The sequence below is a fragment of the Stegodyphus dumicola genome, chromosome 3 (genome assembly GCF_044657685.1).
Source record: "Stegodyphus dumicola isolate Sdum_Otavi_A_Nest chromosome 3, ASM4465768v1".
Taxonomy (NCBI): domain Eukaryota; kingdom Metazoa; phylum Arthropoda; class Arachnida; order Araneae; family Eresidae; genus Stegodyphus; species Stegodyphus dumicola.
Window position 1 is genome coordinate 214,324,683 of NC_140770.1, and position 26,638 is coordinate 214,351,320.

General features: G+C 31.5%; 1 protein-coding gene across 1 annotated transcript in view; it reads left to right on the plus strand.

The window, feature by feature from the left end:
• The window catches only part of LOC118182209 (uncharacterized), a 598,191-nt gene that overhangs the window by 518,912 nt on the left and 52,641 nt on the right, over positions 1 to 26,638 (plus strand). Inside the window, exon 3 of the mRNA XM_085813841.1 lies at positions 23,563 to 23,698. Within this exon, the coding sequence (XP_085669967.1) occupies positions 23,563 to 23,698 (136 nt within the window). The remainder of the gene's footprint in view (positions 1 to 23,562; positions 23,699 to 26,638) is intronic.

The following is a 26,638-nucleotide window of genomic DNA, read 5'->3' on the forward strand; positions in this document are numbered from 1 at the left end:
TAATATCACGAACGTAACAATTAAACATACCAAGATTGAAAGAGTGCTATAAATCAAAGCTAAGTACCAATTCATAAAATACAAGTAGTTTTTTAATAAACGTTTTCAAAGTATTCTTAGAAAAGCAAAGAAGAAATATTAACTGTTTATATCTGACATGCTAAATATTTATCATTATTTCAGGTAACACTAATATATTCCTTACTTGTTTAATATCCTGCTGTATAATGAGAAATGACGCCGAAAAAATTTGAACTGTTGTTTGTAATTAAAAATAATGGCGCCGGTTGTATAAGTTGTATTACATTTTATATCTTCAGCAGTACTGCTTGCATAATTATCTTCCCTGTTTGTTATTTAAATTAAAACATATAATTTCGAAGAAGAACTGTACTTTAAATTATCTGTTGTAGTTTGAAAATAATTTAGATTTTCTTGGATAATGAACTAATTGTCTGTTTCTTGGATAATGTTTCCCAGTTATAAGCGCGCTTTTAGCATTGTTATGCACCCATGCTAAAAGCGCGCTTATAACTGGGAAAAAAGTATAGAAGTTCCGAAAAGTTTACCAAAATAATGCAGATCCTAATTTTTATTGCGTAATTCATAATTATGCAGTTTTTCTCTCTAAAATTAAGAGACTGAGATTTATAATACAGAAATTTCTCACAAAGTGAAAATTCAATTTTTAACAATGTATAAAATTTTATTTGTTTTTCTTGTTTATTTGTTTCTCGAAGGATTAAATAGTCGAAGGCAGAGTTTAAATACTATAGTCTCTTTGGTAGCATAAACTCATGAGCTCAGAAAGACTATAGATTAATAATCCGCTTCTCTTGTCTTAAACTGTAGACAGACAAAGTCAGAAGGAGGGTGAAATAGCTCTTTTATTTGAAAACAAGAAGTAACAATGACGCAACTTGAGCTTACACAAGACAAAACTTCTGTCTTAACTTAAACGAGTAATGTTGAACTAAATAAAATGTAGTTAGGGGCTCACAGGAAAAAGCAACGCGCAGGAACGCTCTGGTTTGTAGAAACCGGCGAAACAAATCCAATGGCTAGAAGGCTAGAAGCACTGAATACCACAAAATCAAATCGCTATTTCGTCACGGTAACAACGTAGCCTCAAGTAGGCAGAACACGGTCTAGAAACTTTAGCTTAAATAGCTTTTCTTTCTTCCTCACTCTAAATGAAGGCGAGTTATTTCATTTTTATTCTGGCATGAAAAGCTTTGTTGAAAATGAGAGCGACAGGAAAGTTACTTGAACTCAAAATTAACTATTAATAAAAAATAAATAGATAAATCATCGCAATGCAATCAAACTCCGATTTATCGATTGTTAGAACTATACTGTAGAAATACTATAGAAATTTTCATTTAAATCGTGGAAGAATTCTAGCTAAATGTTAAACAGCATACGTATTACGAAATGATATCAGTTTTTTTTTTTTTTTTTTTTTTTTTTTTTTTTTTTCATACCAGTTCTAGATCCTTTTTATTTTGAATATATACGCAATAAAAGTACACAGCTCAAAAAAAGGGGGGACAGTTCTATATCTCCCGTTCTACTGGGCCGATTGACAAAACTCTAATTGCGTTCTTCATGTCTCGAAAGCGCGACTTAGGATATATATTAGATTTATATATAGCACTATTCTAACATAGGTATTTTTAACACAAAATCAGACATTTTCTGAAATAACATACCAATTTTTTTACATATTTACGGAGAAATTCACAAATTTATGTTGGAACTTTTTATTCAGGTTGCGCCAAGAATAGTTCACTTGGCGTACTTCTTAATATATGGCAACCTAGTTTCATTTCCCGTGAGAAGACAAAAAGTCACAATCGCTACTTTTTTACTTCCTTGTACGAAGTAAAAAGGAAGTATTGTAATCGCGAAAAGTTTCAGGCAGCATATTTCCACGAAAATATCCATTTTGACCGCTATCGAATGCAATTTAACGATGTTTTTGCGTGATATCTGTACGTAAGGACAGAATAAAATACTCTTTTCCTTCAAAAATATTATAAAACTGCTTTAAAATTAATTCTGAAGAGAATTTTTCGTGGCGTCTGTGCGAACGTATGTACGTACGTACGTATCTCGCATAACTCAAAAACGAGCAGACTCAGAACGTTGAAATTTTGTATATAGGACTGCTATAACATGTAGATTTTCACCTCGTATTTTGGTTGCATTCGGCTGCACCAAACGTATATAAATATATTTACATATATATTCACTCTGTTACCCGTCTCAGTGATCTCAGTTTCTTTACTCTTATATGTTTGTAAATTGTACATTTTTTGCTTTAAAAATGATTTTATTATGTTGTTTTTTTATCTTCCGGTTTTATGCCTTTAGTAAATCTGCACGCAATATTTTTAGAATTATCAACAATTTTAAAGTTGCCTAAGTGCCGCTAAGCCTTTTTTTTTTATGGCGGCCATTGATGTTTACATTTGAAACAGGAGACTAGTGGATTTGTTGCCAATCTAGAGAAACTTAGCTTCGCAACAACAAAGATAAGGCCTTCATTTATTATTTAAATCATGCTTAATCCTTTCTGGAATTTTTTCGAGGAAATAAGCGTTTAAGATTTACTTCGTAATTTTTAATACAGATATTTTGAGTTTTTATGTATTTTTGCCTTGTCGCGAAGTGAAAACGGAATTAATTGAATGAAAAATACTCAATCGTCTGTGAAAAATTGTTTCTTTTTTGTTTTGTTTGCTTAATTTCTTTTATACATCATTCTAGCTTTATTACAGTATTTGAATAGAACATGTGGCAACGATTAGATAATTCTATTCTTTAAATGATATAAATTTTGTGCATTATGAGTTATAATATGAACGAAATATATAAGTTAACTGATATATAATTATTAGATTATATAACAGTTAACTTAGTTTTCGTTATATAAGTTAACTGTTATATAATTATTAATACTGTTAAGTGAATCTAGCGCCAGAGTGTCGCTATGGTAAACAAATACTAGAGTGAATTTTAAAGAATGCATTTATTTTATTGTGGTTTATGCGCTGTCGGCGAAGTAGATTTAATTCAATCAAGTTTAAATTCAAGTTTAAATGAAATGCAAGAAAAAATGCGTATAATTTAATATTCCATACAAGGAAGTCATGTGGTGTACACATCAGATTTTTTCAAATATTATTCTTTATATTACATTTTTAATTATAACTGTTATTATTTTAAGTAATTTTTTTCCCCGAATTTCATTTTAATTGTTTAAGTTGCATGGTTTTTTTATTTTAGGTAATTTTTAAATTTTGATACTTTTATTTTAATTGTTTGTGTTGCAATGTCTCTTCAGGTAATTGTTTTGAATTTTTCTATTTATCCATTCGAACTGAGCATTTTAAATATATTTATTGATATAAATTTTCCAGGATTTTATTTTATTTAATTGAATTGCGTTTCTTTCGGAAGAACACTTTGTGTCCCAGATTGCGATACACCTGAAAACTAAATATATTAAAAGAGAAAATACAGTACAGTTAACACGCCTTTCAATGTTCCGTTTAGGAAAGATATATAAATGAGAAAGATGTATAATCGATATTTTAACTTAGGATGACTTGCATATATTGCTTTAAATACCTGTAGAGACATTAGGTATTTTTTAGAAGCAGAGGAGATGAAAACTTAGCAACGCCTTCGCCGGAAATCGAACCGCGGACCTCTTAATTACTCGCTGAGTGTGCTGATCACTACACCACGAAGAGTCACTAAGAAGGCGGGAGAAATATATTATATATACCCCCCTTAAAGCGCGATTGTGGATTAAAGGACCCAGTCGCCAAATCCTGATGGTGAAGAATCATCATTCACCACCTTTTAGTTCGAGCGCCACTGTAGAGACATTAGGTTTTTTTTTTTTTTTTTTTTTTTTTTTTTTTGTGGGGGGGGGGAGTAGAAAAAATAAAAAATGATCAATGTCCTTGCTGGGAATCGAACCACTGACCTCTCGAATATGCACCGATCATGCAGACCCCTACACCACGAATACAAGCTAAGAAGGCGGGGGCGCGAATTATCCAGTGACGTTATAATACTTTATAACGTCACTGGATAAATTCCTGAATCTTCAAATAATTCGACTGAGAAATTATGGGTGGTTCCTTTTATGATACAACATGATGTTCTATGATGCAATTTAAATATATACAACCATACAGTCGCAAACCAGTCGCTCTTCAATTTAATCTGCAATGATATGATTTTTGCTTATCTGTTAGTATTAACTCAGTTGCTGCTATTTGCTGGTATGCACGTCCAAGTGTTTTCTCTTTGAACACCCCTGAAGTAGATTCCCCTTTAAATTTTTGCTTTCCCCCAATTTCCTTCATTACTTCTACATTTGTTTTCAGTGCTGACACAAGAAAATTAAGATTTTTCTATTGTTACACTTCCATAAATTTTGTATTCCTATCAATTTTTTTTAAAATATCAGCTGCATCAAATGCAAGTTTAACCCTTCAGCACACGCGCATCAGTGTGCTACGTTAGTACACGCGCGGTACAAATTTTATGCCAGTGTTTGTTGCTCGAAATTTTTACCCCAACGCATAAGTAAATGCATTTTCAATATTGCTTACCTAAAGTAAGCCATAAAAATTGAAATTTATACAAAATTACTAATTTATTTAAGACACATTTATATGATTTCTTAAATTAGAAAAATCAATTTTAATATGTACTTATCTTTTAAACTTTTAAAGAGTTTATTTTAAAGGGTGTTTTTTGATAAAGCACTATAGGAATATTAAAAGCCTGCATTCTTACTAGCTTTTTCAATAAAATCTAATATAATGTCATAAAATTAATTATACAAATGAAAGAATAGATTCTAAATACAAATATTAAAAAAAAAATAAATAGCTCATAGGTTTTTTTCTCTTACCTGATTTTAATTATTCCAACTATCTCGTTTTGAACAATTCTCACATAGTGTTACAACATGTATTTTACAAACCAATTTGTTGCAATTTGTACAAGATACAGAGGTTTTGCGATCGTCTCTTCTGGGGCATATATCACAGCGTCCTGAAGTCCTTTTTTGGAATTTCTTAGGTTGAAGATCTGCTGCATCTTCTATTCCTGCCAACCTTTTTACACCATTTTTAAGTTCCTTCGAAAGAGATGGAATTTCAGCCGTTTTTAGGAGATGTTCTTTTACAAGCTCTAATGCTAAATCTTTGAGAAAAGCTCTTCGGTTCATATTCACTTGATCATTATTTGATCTATGAATAATAAAAGCACTTATACCTGCAATGTTCATTAGTCCGAAAAATACCGTTAGAGGCCAACGGCGGCATTTTCTTGAAACCGAGTAATTTCCACATAACTCATCTACAGTATCAACTTCACTTTTTGTAGAGTTGTAAAAAGTTATCATTTCGGGCTTGAGCTGCTCTTTTGACAATAGATCAATTTGATTATCCTCATGCATGGATGATAGAACAAGAACTGATTTATTCTTTTTTTTTTTTTTTTTTTTTTTTTGAAAAATATGATGTAAGAGTTAATTCTTTAGCTCTAAACCCAAAATGTGAAGATTACAGGGGCCTATTTTTATTTGGCAGAAATTCTTGTGGAATTTCACGCTTATCTTTTGGAAGAGTTCCAACGCATGTCAATTTGTGTTTTTTCAATAATTCATTGGCCAAAGGAATGCTCATGTACCAATTGTCCGTAGTTATGTTTCTTCCTGTGCCACTTATGGGTGCAATAAGTCTTTGTACAATATCCAGTGCCGCATTTGATTGTCTGTATGGACCGACAGGCTGCTGACCTGCATAAATTTCTAGGTTGTATGTGTAGAAAGTGCGAGAATCGCACAAAGCAAAAATTTTTATCCCATATTTTGCGGGCTTACCTTTTATATATTGTCTACATTGACACCTTCCTCGAAAGGACTCTAATGTTTCGTTTATAGTACAATATTCAGATAAAGAATATATGTTTTGTATGCTTTTGATAAATTTTTCAAAAACATTTCTAATGGGTGCAAGTCTATCCGTCATTTTTCGCTGTGCTCTTGAAATTATGTCATCAAATCTAATACACCTCAACAGGAAGTGGAATCGGTTGATAGACATTGTTGTTTGAAAAATGGTTATTCCGCTTCTGTCAGTTGACCACAAATCTTTTGCGTTGAGATGTGCTGCTCTCAGCACTCCAGCGTAATATAATAGTCCAAACAATGCCTTCAGTTCGGCTACGTTTGTGTCTTGTGCATCACGTTCTCTAGAGAATTTGCTTTTTATTGATGAAATGTAAAAATTTGTGGATTTCACTAAATTTTCCATTATTTCATCATCAAGAATTTGCAATAAACACTCAGCCGCCGTTTCAAATTTCTGAAGCTTTTCTTATCACCAGGTAAATGTGTCATTATATTGTGCTGCCGTGTCCGAAAGTTTTTCTGAGGTACTTTTTTACTCCACTTTATTCCGTCTTTTCCTATATAAAAATCATCTGAAACCATAGAAGATATGCTCCCTAAAATCATGTGAATTATCACATTCCTGGTCGGAATCAGTTTCGTGAGCACTTTCAGAAATATTATCACTGTCAGAATCGGAATCTTCAATTTCACTATCAGTTTCAACACTTGCGAGAAGATCCCGCAGTCGTTGCTGTTCTCGCTCGTACGCACTCATCTCAATGAAAATCTTTCTGGAAGTGAAACCTTAGCACACGCGCGGGGTAGCTACAATCCCATCAGAGTCGTAGCTAGTACATTACAGCTCTATGCCAGGGACAACTGAAGTTTTCGCGCCCCCTACTGCTTGCCAAGGATGGAAAACATTTAATTCTAAAATGTCGTAACATCAGTTTGGCGCCCCTTGGATTCTGCGCCCGGGGACAGATGCCCTCTCTTGCCCCCCTCTAGCTACGCCCCTGAATCCCATTTCACATTTCTTCCGCGAAAACACAAAATCCCAAGGACGTGGGAAAAATTCCTCTGGATGACCGCTTCCTAACCTTGACCTTGAAAGGTACAGGAAGTACCAGAAAGGTCACGTACAACTTTCCCTTATTTTCTAAAGAAAGAATACACGTGGGGTGGATTTTACTCCAGTGCGTGTGCTGAAGGGTTAAAGCAAAGTCTAAAGGATAATTATTTGAATTAAAAGATTTTTTGTTAAATGAAAAAGAAATAAACTACTCCAGCAGCGCTTATCCTGTACTACGGAGTGGCACGATTTTTATATCGGGTACAAACATTATAAATCATCTTATTTAAAGTTTTTAAGCTTAATAATTTCTATATTAAAGAACATTTTTTTATATAATCTACAACACGATACAAAATTACTATTTAAAACATTCTTTGTAAAAGGATTAATGTAAAAATTTATATTTATATATACTAGCAGCTTCGCTGCCAGCCTTCGTCTGGCTTTTAAACGTACCGGAAAAATGGCTGAAGGGAACACCAAACGTTAAATTTAAAAACTGCGTAGAATTTTACTCTGCAGAACAACTTCATAAAAAAAGTTATTACGTATAACAAAATTGCAATGAAATAAGCAATATCCCTTAATACAAATATTAATTATCCATATAAATAAATTAACCAACTTCCCTTTGCAAAATCTTAAGAACTCAAATGGTATAAAGAAGGTTAATAACTTTGTTTCCTAAAAAAAATCATTCATTATGTCTCAAAATGACGCGATTTCGTCACAAAATATAAAATAAAAAAATTCTAATTCTAATTCGAAAAAATCGCTTCGAGGTGCACTGGCTCTTGTCTAGATGTACCTATGTACCAATTTTCGTAAGCCGTGGGTTTATTAGCTTACGCGCAGCGCAAACGAAAGACACACACAGACGGGACATGACCCAAACTGCCAACGTCCTGTATGCTTAAAAACATTGTGAAAATAAACATAAACGAACTTTCTCAGTTTTAGACAATTCATTTTAAATGAAGTTAGAGCAAAGTAGCAGACGATTACACGGCGAAGATAAAAATTTACTCTTACAAACATTTTTAAAAAAGGAAGAAAGAAATTTAAAAAAAAGTTAAAATTTTGAATATCATCTGTAATTTTAAAAGAATAGCTTTTCATATAGTATTAATAAATATTTATTATGCATCATTGAGAGGGAAAAATTCATATAATTAATCCTTTTTAAAAATTTATTTGAAATTTAAGGTTAAAAATAGCTGTGGCAATTCACTGTAACAAAATTCATAAACCACATTTGGCGTTATTATCGCTCAAAAAAAAAAGATGCCAAATTTCAAAGAGCGAAAATATGTAAATTCGTGTATATCTTAAAATTTTGAATAAAAAACTCCAATTTTTTTGCAGGTATGCTTAGAACTATACCTACATTAAGATGATGGTAAAAATTTTATAGGTTATAATTCAAAAATTTTTTCGAAAAATTTATAAAAATTATTTAAAAATAAAAATTTAAAAAATAAAACACAAAAAATGAGTGAATTTGTTTTGTAATGAACCTAAATTTCGAAATGTGAAAGGAAAAATCAAAAACGTTTAATAAAAAAAGAGATATTTATAAATATATGCTAAATTCAATTAACATTGAGGTGCTAAAATTTTGAGAGCTAATTTTTTAAAAAGTACTCCTACGATTTTTACAAAACTTGGCACTCTGGCATAATTTGAGTCGTAGAATCGAAATATGTAAAACAATTGGTATGTTATTTCAGAAAAAGTCCGATTTTGTGTCAAAATACCTATGTTAGAATAGTGCTCTATATAAATTTAATACATATCCTAAGTCGCACTTTCGAGACATGAAGAACGCAATTTGAATTTTGTCAATCGGCCTAGTAGAACGGGAGATATAAAACTGTCCCATTTTTTTTTAGCAGTGTATGTCGTCTAAAAATTCACAGATAAAAATCTGCTTCATTTCTGAAGTATTATTGGCCATTGTGTAATCAACAGAAAAGAATACGTTAAATTGCTTTCGAAGTCAAACCTTTAGTACAAGGTTTAGAATATCATTTACTTCAAATATTTTTCTCTACTTTGCGTCTTTGCTTTTGGTTTCGGACAGTTTCGCTTCAGCGTTCTGCTCGTCATAAACGTTTTTGTTTAAAACTATCAAATTTCAACAAATAAACTGTGTTTGTCTCAGCCCAAGTTGGAAGTAGCGCAAATGGAAAAATATGAGGCCCTTTAGTACCATAGGAGCTGTGTATGATTTCGGAGCTGTGTATGCATTTAAATGTCATAAAAGGTTACGCTTAATTCGATCGCTAAATCCGCGAAAGCTGACATGTTTTAAGTGAGACAAATAGAAATGAATTTTAAATCGAACTGTCGTTAAATCAGGTGTTACTATAGTTAGAATAGAATTAATTTTACGATTTTAAAAGTTTTCATATTTTTCTCAGTAAAATGTATAAAAATCATATAAATTTGGTTAATTCTTTGTGATATACCTTTAGATTACTTAAGTGTTTCTTTAAGAAAAATCCTTAAATTCTTCAAGTAAGTTCTTTACTTCTGTGTAAAATCTATACTAATGATAAATGTAACCTGGCTGCGAAAGAGAAATGTGACAAAATTTGATCAAAAGACTATGATGTTTGTTACATGCACCAGTAAATTAAGATCATTTTGATGAATAATTTTAGCTGCTAGTTATCTTTTGAAAATCTGAAGTGTTCGAAATTATTTTGCGCAAGTATACTGTTAATTGTATCACTAAAGTGTTAAAAAATTAAGAAGTCTTTTTATTAATCATATTTTTTCTGGTATGCATTTTTACAGGAGTACTGAATTTATGTTTGGGATCTTCATTTTCTCTCTAAGGGTATTTTATTCGGATGCGATAGGTTTTCTCTAACTACGAGCAGGTCATTTGACATATGCTTTTAGTAGTTTCTTAGATTCTAGAATTCTTTGTCTAACTGTGAGTTATGGCTTCTTTTTAATGTAAAGAAGATGCCTATATAAATTGGTAAATGTTTGTGATGCTGTCGAATAGTTAATTGGTTTAAATAGTTAAATGTAATTTTTACATTTTAGATGTCATAAAAATTTACTTGTTGATTTTGATTTTTAGCGAACGGGTAACTGACATCATTATGCGTTTATTTTTTTCTTTGGTGAGTTAGTATATGTCTCATATTGAAGTCACCGAATACTGTTTAAATTTTATACGACTTTGGAGACTTCTAGGTTTAAATATACTGATATTTTTCTGAAACCGGTTTTTAACATGAATTTAAATTCAGAGATGGGTTTGTGTGTTTGGATTTTTCCGTAGTTGAAAGTGAAATTTCTATATAAACATGCTAGAGAGTTTTGGTTTGGTTTGATTTATCTGATTATGGGAAAACACTCTCGAGGGCTATATTCCAAAGGAAAGGAATACCTTCGTGGAGGATTTCCTCAGTGAAACTGGCTCGTATACACGTTACAAATGGGGAAAACCACATGCAGCCAACCCGTTCGCGGGATTCGAAACTCGGACCGAACTAACACTGACCAGCGACTTTACCGCTCGGCCGCTGGTGGGCCAACATGCTAGAGAGAAATACGTTTTACTATATATTGCAATTTAATATTTGATCATCTTAATGTTAATCAGCAGCTGTCAAAGTTAAATTTAAAGTATTCCGGAACCAACCATTTACTTTTAGTATCCAGGCAGACACATCTGTTTACTAATATAACTGCATCAAAAATAGCTTGGTGAAAGTTATGCAAAATGTATATACTTTCAATAAGACAAATTATTTTTTTCACCTGATGATAATTGATTTTAATAAATCAAAAACCTATACTTAAATGAATTATTGTAAAGGACTTATACACAATGTACACAATGTAATTAAAAATGTTTGATTTTGTCACTTACGATTATTGCCGATGTACAAGCATTATTCTTTGATCATTTATAAGCATTTTGCGAATTCTGCAGGCCTCTATAACATTAATTATTAACTGCTGAATTTGTTTTAAAATCTATGTTAGTAAAATTTCACTGAATTAAGTAAATTGCAGAAATATCTGAAATGTAAATAATAAGTAAGCCCTACACCAAAATTACTTAGTTTTCTTTAAGCTGCTAACGTTCGTTGCAGCGAACTAATTTTTTGAATTTTTACCAACATTGTTCATCCTGTGCTCCAAAACGATTTAAGTTAAACTAGATATATTATATGAATTTTTGAGATAATCGACACAGTATGTCTTGATTTAAATCAACCACATAAACTATAAAATAAAAAGGCATTTTAAGTATATCGTAATTAGTTTCAAAAACAAAAGTTAAACAAATTTTACGATTAATTGCAGAAATAGCGATATCTACAAACAAAAATATTCCACAAAGAAAAGCAGATGGAATCTTTATGGATGAAAATTATTTCAAAACGCATGCATTTCATTGCCATGCCACTTTTCTTCCAATTTTTTGTTACCGATTGCAGCATTTTATTCCTGAATTCCTGAATTTTATCCAAACTCAGAAAAGACGGGTGGCTACTTCATTTCTTATAGTAAATACTTCCCTTTTCTTGAAACTGGTTCATCAAGCGGAAAATCATTATCTTGTTAAGTTCAGAATTATTTGCGAAGGTCTGCTTCAACGTTTCAATACGTTTTACCCCAAAATGCGCACGAAAACATTGCTAAATGATAAAAACTCATTCAGCTTGGAAGCATTCATGTCCACGTTGCAACAAGCAAACGGTTTTTAAAGCTCATAACATAAACTGCAACTAAAATTCCACATTCTGTATTACTTGTAGCATTTTAGGGGTGTTTCTACATAACAATTTATAATTCATAACCATTTTGAAATTTCTCACGTTTTTATTTGATGTACGCGAATTTTTAGGTCACCCTGTATAAAGAAATTTAAAGCAGTGCATTAAAAGTACTGGCCTGCACATAGAAAAACATAATTAATAGCCTTTGTATAACTATTGTGATACATCATGCGTCGTTCTTTACGCAAAATAAAAAAAGGCATTAGAAACTGAAGTGAATCTTCGGATTATGGTAACTTGGCGATATTTTGGCGAACATTTGGCGATCAAACCTGCTACAGCAACCTGCTAATTTTTTTCTGGACGCCATTTTGTGTTCACGAAGTAAAGGCATTTTTTTTTTTTTTTAACTCAACATTTTTTCGAATAATCTGCTAGCCGAATTACGCTTATACTAGAACTTTTATGGAACAAAAGTGCTTAATCATGACGAAGTGTGTGTGTGTGTGATTATGGCAAAGCCTCGAGGGCTATCTGCCTAAGAGGAGGGATGCCTTCGTGGAGGACTTTCTAAGGAAAACTGGCTCGTGTACACGTTACACATGGGCAAAACCACGAAAACGCCCATGTAGCCAACCCGTTCGCGGGATTCGAACCTCGGACCGAACTACCAGTGTGCAGCGACTTTTACCGCTCGGCCGCTGGTGAGCCTAATCATGACGAAGATTAGGTGCGAAAGTGCAGAATCGCCCACTGCTTGCCGCGTTTTTAAGAATTGCACATACGCGTTATCCATGTACAATCGACCTATTTTCACTTAAAAAAACATCCAAGAATTGCACAAAAATGGCATTGCGCACACTCTTGATTTTATCCATGTACACATCGACCTATTTTCACTTAAAAAGTCAAAGAAAATTGACAAAAATCCAATTCTTCTTACTCTTGTAAAAAGCGCCAAACAAATAAGTGGACGATTCTGCACTTTAACAGCGAAATTGTTTCTAAGTGCTTATTAGCTAAAGTCACGATCGGAATTTTCCGGAAAATGTCACGTTACATGTCTCATGATCTCTCATTTCTCTGAGACAAAATAATCTGTTATTTGAACTGTGTACTTCTCAGATTATTGTTAAAGTCCTAGCTAGTAACCTTTATCGCCTTACCAAAATGTCGCCAAACTACCTGTTACCATATTCCAAAGATTAGCCGAAACTGAGACAAACACCTAGCTGTAAAATTTGATTGCGTACAGCTTTTGTGTAAAATAAACCTCCCTTTTATTTCTTTAGAAAATCATCAAAACATGATAAAGAGCTTCTTCAAACCTCATTTAAATCTAAAAAACCGTTAAAAAGTCAAAGCTCCTGCGTTCAGTATAGAACCTTAAGCACAAAACCCAAATGGGGAGACCTGAATTTGAAATCTCGTTCTACAATACAACTAATTACTCTATTCAATAGCATTATATTTTCTCATTGCAGTTATTGTGAATGTTAATATTTTGTTTCTTTTCATACGTTATTTAAAATCACCAGTGCTGACGTTTTTGTATTTGATTTCTTTTAATAAATGTAGGCATCTACAATATCAGTGGACAAAACTAATCATGGCGCAAGAACAAAGATACTTCTATTATTTATATAATTTTAGCACCTTAGCTGATAAAAGTTACACCCTTGCTTTCATGCAATATCTTTGTATTTATAAAATATGCAAAAAGAATGGTTCCCTATCTAACATAAATTAACTACATTTTGCAACGCTCACAAAGCAAGTGGGAATATCTGAAACTTAGTAGTTGGAAATTTTCCAATGAACAACAAAACAAATTTATGCTAACCATCATTTTAGTGTAAGATGATAATAATATGTTTCTAAAGCACTTTCGTTTGCAATCCCAAATGACCACTGTCAGTTTTCTTGAATATCATATAACCTATTTTCCTGGAAGTGTTATCGGGAATGATGTCTGCAATAGCAAAAAAGGGAAAACAATCTTCTATAGTTTCATCATTTATTATTTATACATAATTCACATCGGCGCGTTTGGGACCTTTATAGCTGCACTTTTACTTTAATGGCTTATTATTTGGCTTTAAATATGTTAAAGGTATATTTATAAATATCTGCGAAATTTGCGAATAAACTTGTTAATTAATAATTCTGTATATTATTCTTTTATTACATATTAAAATTCAGTTGTTGCATAACTTTTACTGCCAGACGAAATGCTCATAGAGCTATGAAAATTTCTGTTCGGTGTATTAATTAATGCTTAATATAAAAATTTGCGAATGCTATTCCATACAAAAATCTAGGACAAATCCCAACACTAAGTTTTATTTTTTGATTTACTTATTTTTGGTTCTGCCGATTTTTAAATCTATTACTTCTAAATACGTGATCGGAATTTAATGATTAACTGTATGGATTAATACATTATAGACATTTATTTCTTACTTAGTCATTCATTAACATTGTTCCATATTTTGTTTATTTAATATTATTATTTCCCTTTTTTATATGAACTAGCGGGCTGCGGTCGAAGCAATATTTGTAAGTTTTTATATACCCCGACAAGCAAATGTATAAAAGCCTTTCAGTATGAAAGAATATTCCAAGCAACAATCATTTCGTAAATATGTTTTTATTGCCAAACCAAAAAACAAATATTTTTGACACTTCCGGTTAATACGTATGACTTCATGATTTAAATTTAATGTAATATAAGAACATTTTCTCAACATTAATGAAAGAATTAACACGGCAATAATATATCGTATCAATTATACTAACTTGAAACAAAAAAGCTGCCAGCAACAGCTATATATTTAAAATGTGGACATCAACGAACAGTTTCCGACATACAGTGACATTACATGCAATCACGTGTTTTTTTTCAACGTCAGATTATGACCTTATATAATAATAATATGTTTAATATTTGGCAATGTTATTTTTATTTCATATTTTGTAAAACTTACAGATTTTTGATTAAGAAACTCTACGATTTGAAAGGGAGCAGTGGCAACACTTTTCGAAATAGAGCATTTTGATCTCCAACGCGCGAGACTGTTGCCACTCGAAAAAATGAGTGCAAAAATTAGTGTTTTCAGAGTTTTTAATATCTCGGCTGATTAAAGTCTTACGAAGATGGGAACAGTAGAAATGGCTACCCACGAATTCTTGGAATCGGAAATAATATATTTAATGTTTGGCAATGGTACGTTTAGTTCAGAGGGGCAATTTTCCCTGAAAGACTATTAATTTCATTTTGGAGGTTTGCTTTGAAAACTATAAACGGCGAAGCACTTTTCAAATTGTTAACACCATATATTATCGCTCTGTGTTATATTTAAAGATATTAAATAATGACAAATCTGCATGAATGTATGCATGTTTCTCGCATTGTGATAAAACAACGGTATCTATAGAGTCATTAAAATTTGAATAACCTAATCTTCCATAAAATATTGGCATGTGGAAGCCTAATTTGAAATTGACATTTGTTTTATTATCGATTTCATATTTTGTAACACTTTAACGAATTTATGATTAAAAAAACTAAACGATTTCAAAGCGAGCAATGGCAACACTGTACGAAAAAAAAATTATCTACAGCGCGCGAGACTCTGTATCGGAAATTCTAAAGGATATGCTGATTTTAAAATTATTTTGATATATTGCTGTTGAACTGAATTTTGTTGCTTGAGTACGTAGAATATGATATTTAATAAATAAAGGTAACACACAAACGTTAAGAAAACTCCCTTTTAGACTTAATCTGAAACCTTTCAGATTTTTTTGCTTTTTATTTCATATTTTGTAAAACTTAGTAAGTTTTTATGAATAAACTCTACGCTTTGAACGCGAGTTACTCAGTCTACGATCAATAACAATGTTACTCAATCTACGGCAAGTTACTCAATCTACGATCAATAACAATGGCTACCTTTTTAGTTCTTCAAGTTTTACTTTATAATTTTACCTTTTAAATTTTTCTGGTTTAAAATAATATTTCTGTACAGCTTATTAAAGTATTTTTACTGCAATAAAAATCTAAATTACTTATACTTAAAATACTGACTCAAATTTGTTCCAATAATTCATAGAATTAATTAGATTTACGTTCCTTGGAGATAATACATAAAAAACTTTTCTAAACACAAATTATATATATATATGTGTGTGTGTATTTTTCACAAAAACTAAAACATAAAATTCAAATAAATAAATAAATTACAAAAATCCTATATATGTACAATTAGAATTATTGAAAGAAAAATTAAAGCCATCTTCCAAAAGGTGCATTTAATGCTACAAAGCAAAAGATTTTGAATTTCCAGGAAAAGGTTTTGAATTCAAAATCTAACTGACACTTTGAAATGTCAACTAAACAAAGTACAAAGAATTATTCCTAAGTTTAAAAAATATCAAATATTTCTGAAATAAAACCAAATTTAAATTAAAATTGCAATTAAAATGTTGAAAAAATTACAATAAAAATGAAAAAAATAGAATAAAGAAAAACAGAAAAAAGGAGAACATTATAAATAATATACAAATCTCTAAGTATTTAATATAACTTTAAAAATTGTCAGAGACTACAAAGTTGCCAAAAGGAATGCTTGTCGAAAAAACATAACGTAGGTGTTTTGTAAGTTAATATAATAACGCATATTTAAAATTTTAAAATTCATTTTAAGCAAATCAAACTACTGCAAATCAATAAATAATAATAATTGAATTCCTTGATTTTTTTTAACAATTAGTTACATGAGGAATGTCAACACCTGGTATAACTTAACACAGAGAGATGTGTTGTAACAGGGAACTTAACACATTCTGTAAAATTGAAAAATCTATTTATAACATGAATATTTCTTATTGATTTTTGTTATTGATTTACTTCTTTTTATTACTTTATTGATTTTTGATTAAAATTTTCAAAGTACATGTTAGTTTAAGGTGTTTTCTCATCGAAACTATTTCTATAGGAAAATTCACGAAAAACGTGCTGTGTCAAAATCGCAGAAAAATACTGTTGACAGTCTGTCTCGGACAAAAGAAAACATTTAAGAGCAAAGCATGCACGTTAATCATATGAGATGATGATTGTCTTTGTAAAACTGTTTCTTTTTTATTTGTTTAAATTCTGTTATACATTGTTTTAGTTATTGTAATATTTGCATCGAACATGTGGCAACGATCTGGTATTTTATCAGATGATGTATTTTATTGGGCATTCTTTTCCTGTGATATACATATTTGAGATGTGACGTTTCTGACAGTAGCCCCTGAGTGTCGCTATTTCAAAGAGTTGTTACACTTATTCTATAATGTGTTTATGTGCATATCTATTGAGATTCAATTCAGTTCATTTGAAGTACGTTATACGTACTTCAACCTTTTAAAGAAATATGTATTTTTGAGTATATATAATTTCAGTAGCTGCTGTACAATAAATAACGTAGAAAAGCAGAAAATGTCATAAATAATCATTTTAATAACTTAATATAATTTTGATAGTGATTTGATGCCTGTCGCCTACTGATACTCTATCACCTTAAAATTTTACGATTTTTCGGGATATTAAAGTTCGACTTCAATCCAGTAAAATTTCCCATAAAATTTATAATTACACTATTTAAGCGTATGTCTATGACGCGAATGTGTTCTTTCGCTTTCTTATCACTGATATGTTTAGTGAAGTACTCCTTTAAATTTCCTTCCAGAATTTTGACTTCGGGTTTAGAGCCCAACTAACTGCAACTTTGATATGTCTTGTTTGTAATTAGATAAGAATTGTCTAATTTTAATTTAAATTGAAAATTGTGCGTCTCCTTATAGACAAGTGTAGGGTTGCTAATAATTAATATTCAGAAAAATATTAAAAGGAAATTTGAAATATTGCAAGCATAAAGTCTCTAGGTATGAAAAGTAGAAAATCTATAAAAAAAAGTGATGTAATATTCTGGAAGCAAATATTTAAGAGTTAGACTGTTTACATGACAGAAAAATTTAAAGAATATTCTTTTGAAACTTTCAGTAATAAATGAAATAAAGTCGCTTCGAGCAGAATTGTTCTTTTGCAGGGCTTTGTAAAATCTTATTGACATATGGTGAGAATTATTAAAACATAGCGTAGAGGAAATCCAGCAAATGCAGCTGGGAAATTATCTTAACATAAATGAACAAAGATGCATTCCATAATAATAAAATAAATATTATTTGATTAGATTAAGTCGCACACAGGCGCTGTACTCAGAAAAAACCCCAAAACTGTGTAAACTACTGAAAACACCCATTATGTTTTTGACCTTCTGTGCGTTTCTAGATTATTAAGCTTTATTTAGTAGGGTTATTATTATGCAGAGTAGTGACTTTGAATCTAATAAATACCAGTAAAGCACGTTGTTAACGATAATACTATTCTCTGTGAACTGCCATATAAAACCAATCTAAATCATATTCGTAATAATTCGAAGCATTTACCTGTATCAAATCATCAGATATGATGCATCTTGTGATTAATCATGAATCATCTTGTCGTATAATAAAGAGAGAACAAAAAATGAAAACATTCTGCTCATTTAATTATTATTATTCAGTTGTATTTCAATGCACACTTAAAGTAACGTCATATGATTTATTTCTTCAGTTTCTTTCTTTCTATTTCCATTACCGATATACCACAAAAAATATGTAAGCAATCCAGCTTAAAGTTTTTACAATGCATTGTTATATCACCAGTAGTTCTCTGTTAAAAAAAAAGGAAAAAGAAAAAATGCTATTCCCTAAGTTTCCAAAACATCGTTACTGCAAACGGCTGGCGGTGGCGTGCCGTGTGCGGTTTTCGTGTCGCGCTCGATTAGCGACGAAAATCCGTCGCGTGATCCGAGACGACAAAGAGATGACCGCTAAGTGACCACTCGGCAGACGACACACACATATATAAGTCGCATTAATAACGCGGCTAAAAGCTCCCCTCCCCTAGTTGGGTGAAACAGAGTTATCGGCTATTTTGCCGTGAGGTGTTGAAATTGCCTGTCCTCTTTCACCATTTGAAACATTTGCCTTAAGGAACATGCAAATCACTTTCCTTTCACAAATTTGAACGTAATAAACATGAACTTCGTTTAAAAGACCAGACCTAACTAATTAGAATATATAATTTTAAACTACACTCTCGTGAGTAAAAATTAATGTTAACGGTTTGATATTTATTCAGTAAAAGAGTAATAACTTTGTCGTTGAGTTGTAATTTACTTGATCATTATACAGTGACAAAATAATAAATGCATTGTTATATGTGTAATCATTAGCTAAATAATTGCTTGACGCATTTATAGTTAGTTCTATTTATTTTATCTTTTAATACTTGTTTGAATAATGTCCATAACCTAAATTTAAATCATTGATCAAATTATTCATGCCACTCAGGATTTTAGCTTCCTTATGCGAAATAAAAGAAGTATTTGTAATCGCGAAAAATGTCGGTTATCATATTTCAAAGAAAATATCCATTTTGACCGTTCTCGAATCCATATAAACGATGATTTAGAGCAACATTTGTATGTACGGACAGAATAAAGAACTCCTTTTCCGGAAACGTTTTGTAAAATGTATTTAAAATGGATTTAGAAGAAAGTTTTTTCCGTAACTTCTGTGCGTACGTACGTATCACCCAACACTCAAAAACGAGTAGCCGTAGAACGTTGAAATTTGGTATATGAGACTGCTATATTTCAATTTTTCTTTGCAATGGGCCGCACCAAACGTATATAAATATATATATGATGAAAACGACGTGAGATGTTGATGGCGTAGAACGTAGATCCATAATGAAAAGAAAACTTGTGTGTCGAGTAAGATTAAATATTCAACTTTATTTCAATAAACTTTTGCAGTCACGATTTACTTGGCCCACTAATCGTGCGTCGTCAAGAACATTGACATTGTTCCGAATTAGCTACGTCATCAGTGTTACGTAAGCCATGTGACATATATTGATAAAAATTGAGGCATTCCAGGAAAAGGTGTTACAATTTTTAGAATACGGAGGAGAAACATCCAAATTAAAAATGAGGAATGAAGAGGCTATTGATAAATTAAATTATAAAGCCGATTATAATTTAATTTATCAATATTAAATTATGAAGCATATTTTTTATCTTACATATATATGTTACCAATCTGTTACCCGGCTCTGTTTGCTCAGTTTTTGTTTCTTATACGTTGGTAAATTGGCCATTTTTTTGCTTTAAATGTGATTGAATTATGTTATTCTTAGGCTTTGGTTAAGATTTTTATGTCTTTAGTTAATCTGCTTGCAATCGTTGTAGAATTATCCAAACTTTAAAAGTGCCGCTAAGCCTAACCAGGCTGCCATTTGTTTACATTTGAAACTCTTAGTAGAATAGTGAATTCAGTTGTTGCACCAACTTTAGTGTCTTTTTACACGCTGTGACCAAAAGTTATATTTTCAATTTTATGCACCGAAGATTTCGTCTTTCTGTCCGCTGGCTGATTTGCTTGCTTTTGCGTAAAAATTCTAATTTTATTTCTCAAAACTGTTTTTTCAACTGTATTTGGTATATTAGGTTTTTCTCTGTTTTACAATTCTAATGAAGATTGAGTTTTTATACATTTTTACGTTGCCGGGAAGTGAGAACTGAATTGATTGAACCAGAAATATATCTCTATCGAAATTCGATGAAATAAGTTTAAATAAAGTTCATAAAAAATGTGTAAATAATTTAACAGACCTTAAAAGGAAGTCATGTGTGTCCACATCACACATTTATCATATAATATTTAATAGCACATTTCACGTTTTAGAGTGGCGTGTTTATATTAATTACTGGAAAATTGTTGTTTCTGCTCGTTAATGCGTCTACGAAATTTCATTTTGAGATTTCGTAGTAAATATACATAATGCAGATTACTTTAATTAAATATAAACTAGTTCGATGTTTCGTGCGTGGATTTAGCTCTCTAGTGTGCCAGCAGGTAGATCCGTGCTATAGGAGAAAGGATTTCCATGAAATCTGGGATGAAGCTCAACGGTGGCGGAGTTCAACAGGTTGCCGAGATCATGAAGCGTTTTATTTCAGACCCGGAGATACGAAAAATGCGTAATGCTCTCGCTGGGGTTCGAAACCACGTCCTTCCAATTACTATTGCAATTGCTTCCCAACTGCACTACAAAGGTACTCAATAAGAAAGAAGAAAATACCCAGCATTCTGTCCCACTTAAAGAACGACTAGGAAAGAGAAAGTCAACTCGCTAACCGTACTGAAATCCCGGCTGATCAGGAGCCCCCCCCCCTCTGCGCTATCGCTGTGTATATGTAAAAGCGAACACTGATAGTTCAGTCCGAGTCCAAATATTGTCGGTCGGACTAGCTACATGGGAGTATTCGTAGTTCTTCCCACACACCAATTTCCTTTGAAAAGTTTTCCAAAATGGTATTTCTTTCCTCAGACAGACAGCTCTATTTTACCATAATCTAAACACACCATGAGTGTATTTAATAATATAATTACTGTATAACTGAGTGCAGGCGATAGTACGAGTGCTTTATAATACTATCAGCGTTTAATAATATTAGAGCTAATTAAAGCTGTATTATTTCCGGGTAATTTTTCCCAGCTGAAATCATTGCAATGAAATTTTAATTGTAGTTCTGAAGGCGTGAAATTTTAGAAATAAATTTTTCTGCTTAAATTTTATATTCCCTTCCTCTTTTAAGAAAAGACGTTTTATTGATACAGGCGTCTGTTTGGCGAAAATCTAAAGTTTTAACCTAAAATACATAGACTGTCAAACTCTATTAAAAACATTACCGGTAACTATACGATTATCCTCAAATTTAAGGAGAAATATCTGCAATATTAGATAAAACTTAAAGAAACATTATGTAGCTTCAGGTTTCCTTTCTTCTTCTGAAACGCCTTCTCTGAATTGTTTTAGTGTAAGTGAAACATAAAGAGTTTGTATTTAAAGCAATATAGTTTCCTATTAAATTTGTCGCTTATGAAATTTAGTTTTTTGACTTGCAGCTTTAAATTTGATTCTAATTCAAATTTAAAATATGTGATATTTGTCTCAAAATCAAATAAATGTTGTTCAGTACCAGTTTAAACTCTTTATCGTCTCAAGTTTTATTCTCTGAGTTACACACAATATAAGTAACTATGCATTATGTAGATAAACTGATTTAGTGATAAGAAGCAAATACTAATGTATGAACATTTAGATGTTTGTTAAACATTCGAGCTATTTGTCCAAAATTTCTAAAACTATTTTGTGCTGCATTTATACTTTTCCACAGGGGATCATGCGAAGAAATTCCAAAATTATTTTATATTTCTTTTAAACAATTAAAAATAATAAACATTTTTATGTTAAATTAATAATTGTTACAGTAAAATAAATTTTACTTCCATTTTGTTATGAGAGAATTCATATAAATTACAGTGATAATCTCAAATTTTAGGATCTCAAATGTGAGATCTGACAAGAAAATTGACTATATCTCATCACATTTGCTTACAGATATTGAAACTTTTAACTTATGAGTTTTGTTCTACTACCTCAATTTTACATTCAAATTACGCTAAAACTATATATCTAGTAGAGCAGTGTTTTATGTTTTCAGAAAAGTCAATTTCAACATGATCCTAGTTACTTTGAACAATATTTTGTTTTAGTTATTTAATTGTTGCTTGTGTGAAAACGCGGCAAAATTATAACACCCAACAAAGTCAAACTTTTAAATTAATTATTTTTATAGGCAGTAATTTGCTGAGTTTCTTCTGTCGAAAGTTTAATTTTAAAAATGCCTTTCGTGACCCCAATATCTTTAGATCTCAATTAAGCACAAATAAAGGCTTATTATAAGATATGTTTACATATCTTGCAGTGTGATAAATGTTATCTTAAAGCCTGGTACTCATTGTATAAAATAAACAAACTAATTTTGGAGAAATCTTATCTTTTCTGGTTAATTAACTTGAACTGTATGGAGAAACCGTAATTTAAGAATTTAATAACTAAGCCTATTATGCAGCAAGCTGTGGGAGCAAATTCTGTTGCCTTTTTCTTTGCGTCCATACCTTATCCTTCTTGCAGTTGATACATCTGTAGAACAATTAGAATTATTCTTCCGCCATTTAAGAGATGACTGGTAGGAGGGAACAAGAACGTCGGACAAATTCAGATGGTGACGAATCATCATCAGCTAGTCCTCGTCGGGATATGAATTCAGTACTCTCTGAATACCAGCCGAAATTGTTACTAGTTAAACCATACTTATACGCACGTGAAGGAAGGCGAAAATTTACTTTCAAACCGTGTCAGCAATGTGATTGTGTTTTATTTGCTTAAGTTCAACTATTGCTACAACACAAAATTGCACAGCTATTCAATTCAGACTATTGTAAATAATGCTACCTATTTTCAGGCATTTATTTCAAGAAGTATTCAAATTATTTTAATGCTAAATATGTAACTGAAGAAACGTTATGCAATGTGATTGCTAAAGGATAACTATCTTTATTTACATTGTTCTATTACCTTCAATAACTCTATATGATACTCACTAAATGATAATTATCTTTAATTCAAATATTATCATATTCTTATATTTTCACAGGTTTCAAAAATGTGTAGCACATGTAAAAAAGAGATATAGTTTGTACTTTTAATGTTGTATATTTCGTTTAGTCATAAAACAATATAAAACAATAATTTTTTACTTATTTGTATCTAGCAGAGTTTCAAAATCTATATTCTCTTTCAGCTTGTAAAATCGGCAAATGGAACAGTATATATGCAGGATACAGATGTAACAACGACGGGGACATACAAATGTGAAGTGTCCGCCGACGCTCCTTCCTTCCAGACAGTCTCTGCGCAGAAATTATTAGTAGTTAAAGGTGAGTCATTCTCACTCTATCGATTGTAATAATTTCTTCAAAAATAATTAACTTCAGTTTTAACCACATCTAAAGCTATTATTGGAAAGCCTTAAATGATTCAGATAATGACCATTTATTATAAAGACACAACTTTTATAATGTATGTTCATTATAAACTAAACGCAAAAATATACCAATCAAAACTTCTCTCTGTCTAAATACATTTTTGAGCCGTCTGCCTTTATATGTGACTAAATGGAATAATAAATGTACGCGCAACCAGTCCCTTCTATGTCATATCGTTGTAAAGAAAATATTTGCAGAATTTTTCACGCTGTTTACGATCAACATGTGTAGTTGTTAGGATATTGTTTGCTTAGTAATCCTGAAAAGCGCTATTTTCGTTCTGTTGCTAGACGCAACAAAGAACACTTATTTGAAAACAAATTTGTATAGAAAGTTAAACCCGAAAAAATCAATGCTAAACAAGCAGTGAAAATATGGATGTGTTCAACTTTTGCTCAACTCTCAATACTAATGTTGCTAGCTTGTTTGTCTTAACTTGACCTCTGAATAAATGCTGTATTGAAAAAGCAGTTGCTTATACGTGTTTAAAATTCTCCGAGTTTATGAACTGCAATTGCTGAACAATTAGTGCACTATCTAACAATTGGAAAACGAATTTATTATAAACGTTAATCTTCCCAATTCTTTTCAAAACTCTTTGCATAGAGACTGGTATAATCCTACAAAACTCTTACGTTCTTTACGAATAAGCATGAATGTAAACAATGCGAAGTAGTAACCGAATCTTTACATAAAGAGTTTTAACGGGATCGATGGAATTTTAGGGGGTCAGTAGTGCTCGAGGGGTGGATAGCCAAATATCCCCGGCAAATTGTAGATTCATTAGGTTATTTTGATGCTGAAGACCTGAAGAATGAGCAATGCCCTCGCCGAGACTCGAACCTGGACCTCTCGAATACGCCCTGGTTATGTTAACGTTACTAATGTTACACCACGAAGGCATTCAGAATGGAGGAAGAAAATACCTTATATACTCCCCCTTATATAAGGCTAATGGTGATTAGGGAACCCAGTCGCCAAATCCTGGTCGTGAACAATCATCATCCACCACCTTGTTTTTAGTTCGGGCGACACTGTAGACTTATTAGGTTATTTTTATACTGAAGACGTGAAAAATGAGCAATATACTCGAAGGACTTGAACCTGGACCTCTCGAATACGCGCCGAGTGTGCTACTGTTACACCACAAAGGCATACAGAGACTAGGGAGAAAGAACCTTCTAAAGTGAAAAGCTATAATCAAAATCCCGTTGATTGCAAAAATCATTTATTAATAATATTGACAATTGATTGTTTGTTGGTATAAAGTTACATAATGTAGTCAGAAAGAAGTCATATAAGATGCATATAAGAGGGAAAATGCAATGAAATTATTTAACAGACTTTATTTAAATCAACATCAATTTTAAACATATATTTTTTACGTAATAAGTGCAATATAAAAAAAGGGAAAAGTCAGAAGCACAAAAAAATACGAACTTGAAGCTGATAAATTTATGGTGACACAAGAGATAAAATAATATACATAAATATATATATTTATTCTACTTGGCTGATATGTATGCATTGTTCGACGCTACACAAAATAAATTGCTATAAAGAGATATCAGTTTTACTGAAGCTATAACAGTTATCATCGGTTTTCGTCCTAAATTTGGTTTTTTTCTGTAGACACAAATGAATTTCATTGCTTTGACCACTTAAAGCAATTGTTCGTTATTGCAAATAGTTTTATTTCCTCAGAAGATATATTGTTACATGCAAGCCACTTGCAAAATTTAGAAGAAGTCTGTAATGTTCGCTTACAGACTGTCTATAATGTCTGACAGTAAGAACATTGAAAACTGGAATGTGCATGTATGGCTCAAAGAATCGATGAATTGCGATACATTTGATATTGATATTATGATGCTAGAAAAGCTTATTGCATTTCAGGAAGACTTACAAGCGCTAATCGCATACAAAACAAATGGACATGCTAAGTTTTGAAATTTAAATTCATCCGAGAAAAATAAGTAAAATTTAAAAAAAAAAAATCTGAAAGCTTTGATATTTTATATTATGCCAAAGGGGCCCCTTTTTTTTTTTTTTTTTTTTTTTTTTTTTTTTTTTTTTACGTTCTGTGTGTTCCTTTGTTAAATATCATGTTTTTCGTACTTAAACCGTAAAAATTCAATTCAACAGCATTATCACAAAATATTTAAAAGAGCATATTCTTAGAATTTTCGATACACAGTCTCGCGTGCTGGAGATAATTCCGTACAGTGTTGCTATTGCTCACTTTGAAATCGCTGAGATTCTTAATCAAAAACTCATAAATTCTTTACAAAATATAAAATAGATAATGAAACAAATTGCAAAATGTCTGCTTCCAGGTGCCCATATTTGAGTGTAGACGTCCGTTATTCAAAATTTTATGGTTCTAAGTACTGTTCTGTTATCACAATGCGAGAAACATACATACATTTGTGCAGATTCTTCATTTTTAAATTTCTTTAAATATAATAGAGAGCTCTAATATTTGATGACAACAATTTAAAAAGTGATTCGCCGTTTACAGTGAGTCAATGCAAAATGCCAAAACGAAAATAATAACCGTTCGGGGCTAACGCCCTTTGGCTCACAAATTTTGATCGAGCCGGCGTTATTGACTTATTCTTACCTATTATGATTACTTTGCAAAGAAAAATAAGACACAAGTTGAATAGATTTGAAAGAATTGATTTCAGTTTTAAGAAATGTTATGGCAAATATTACAAAAAATTGCATCCATACATCTACCACAGCCATTTCAATAATTAAAATCGAACTTCTGTTACATCAGACTCTGTGATTTTGCTTATGAAAACTTATTTACATTTACAGAATAAA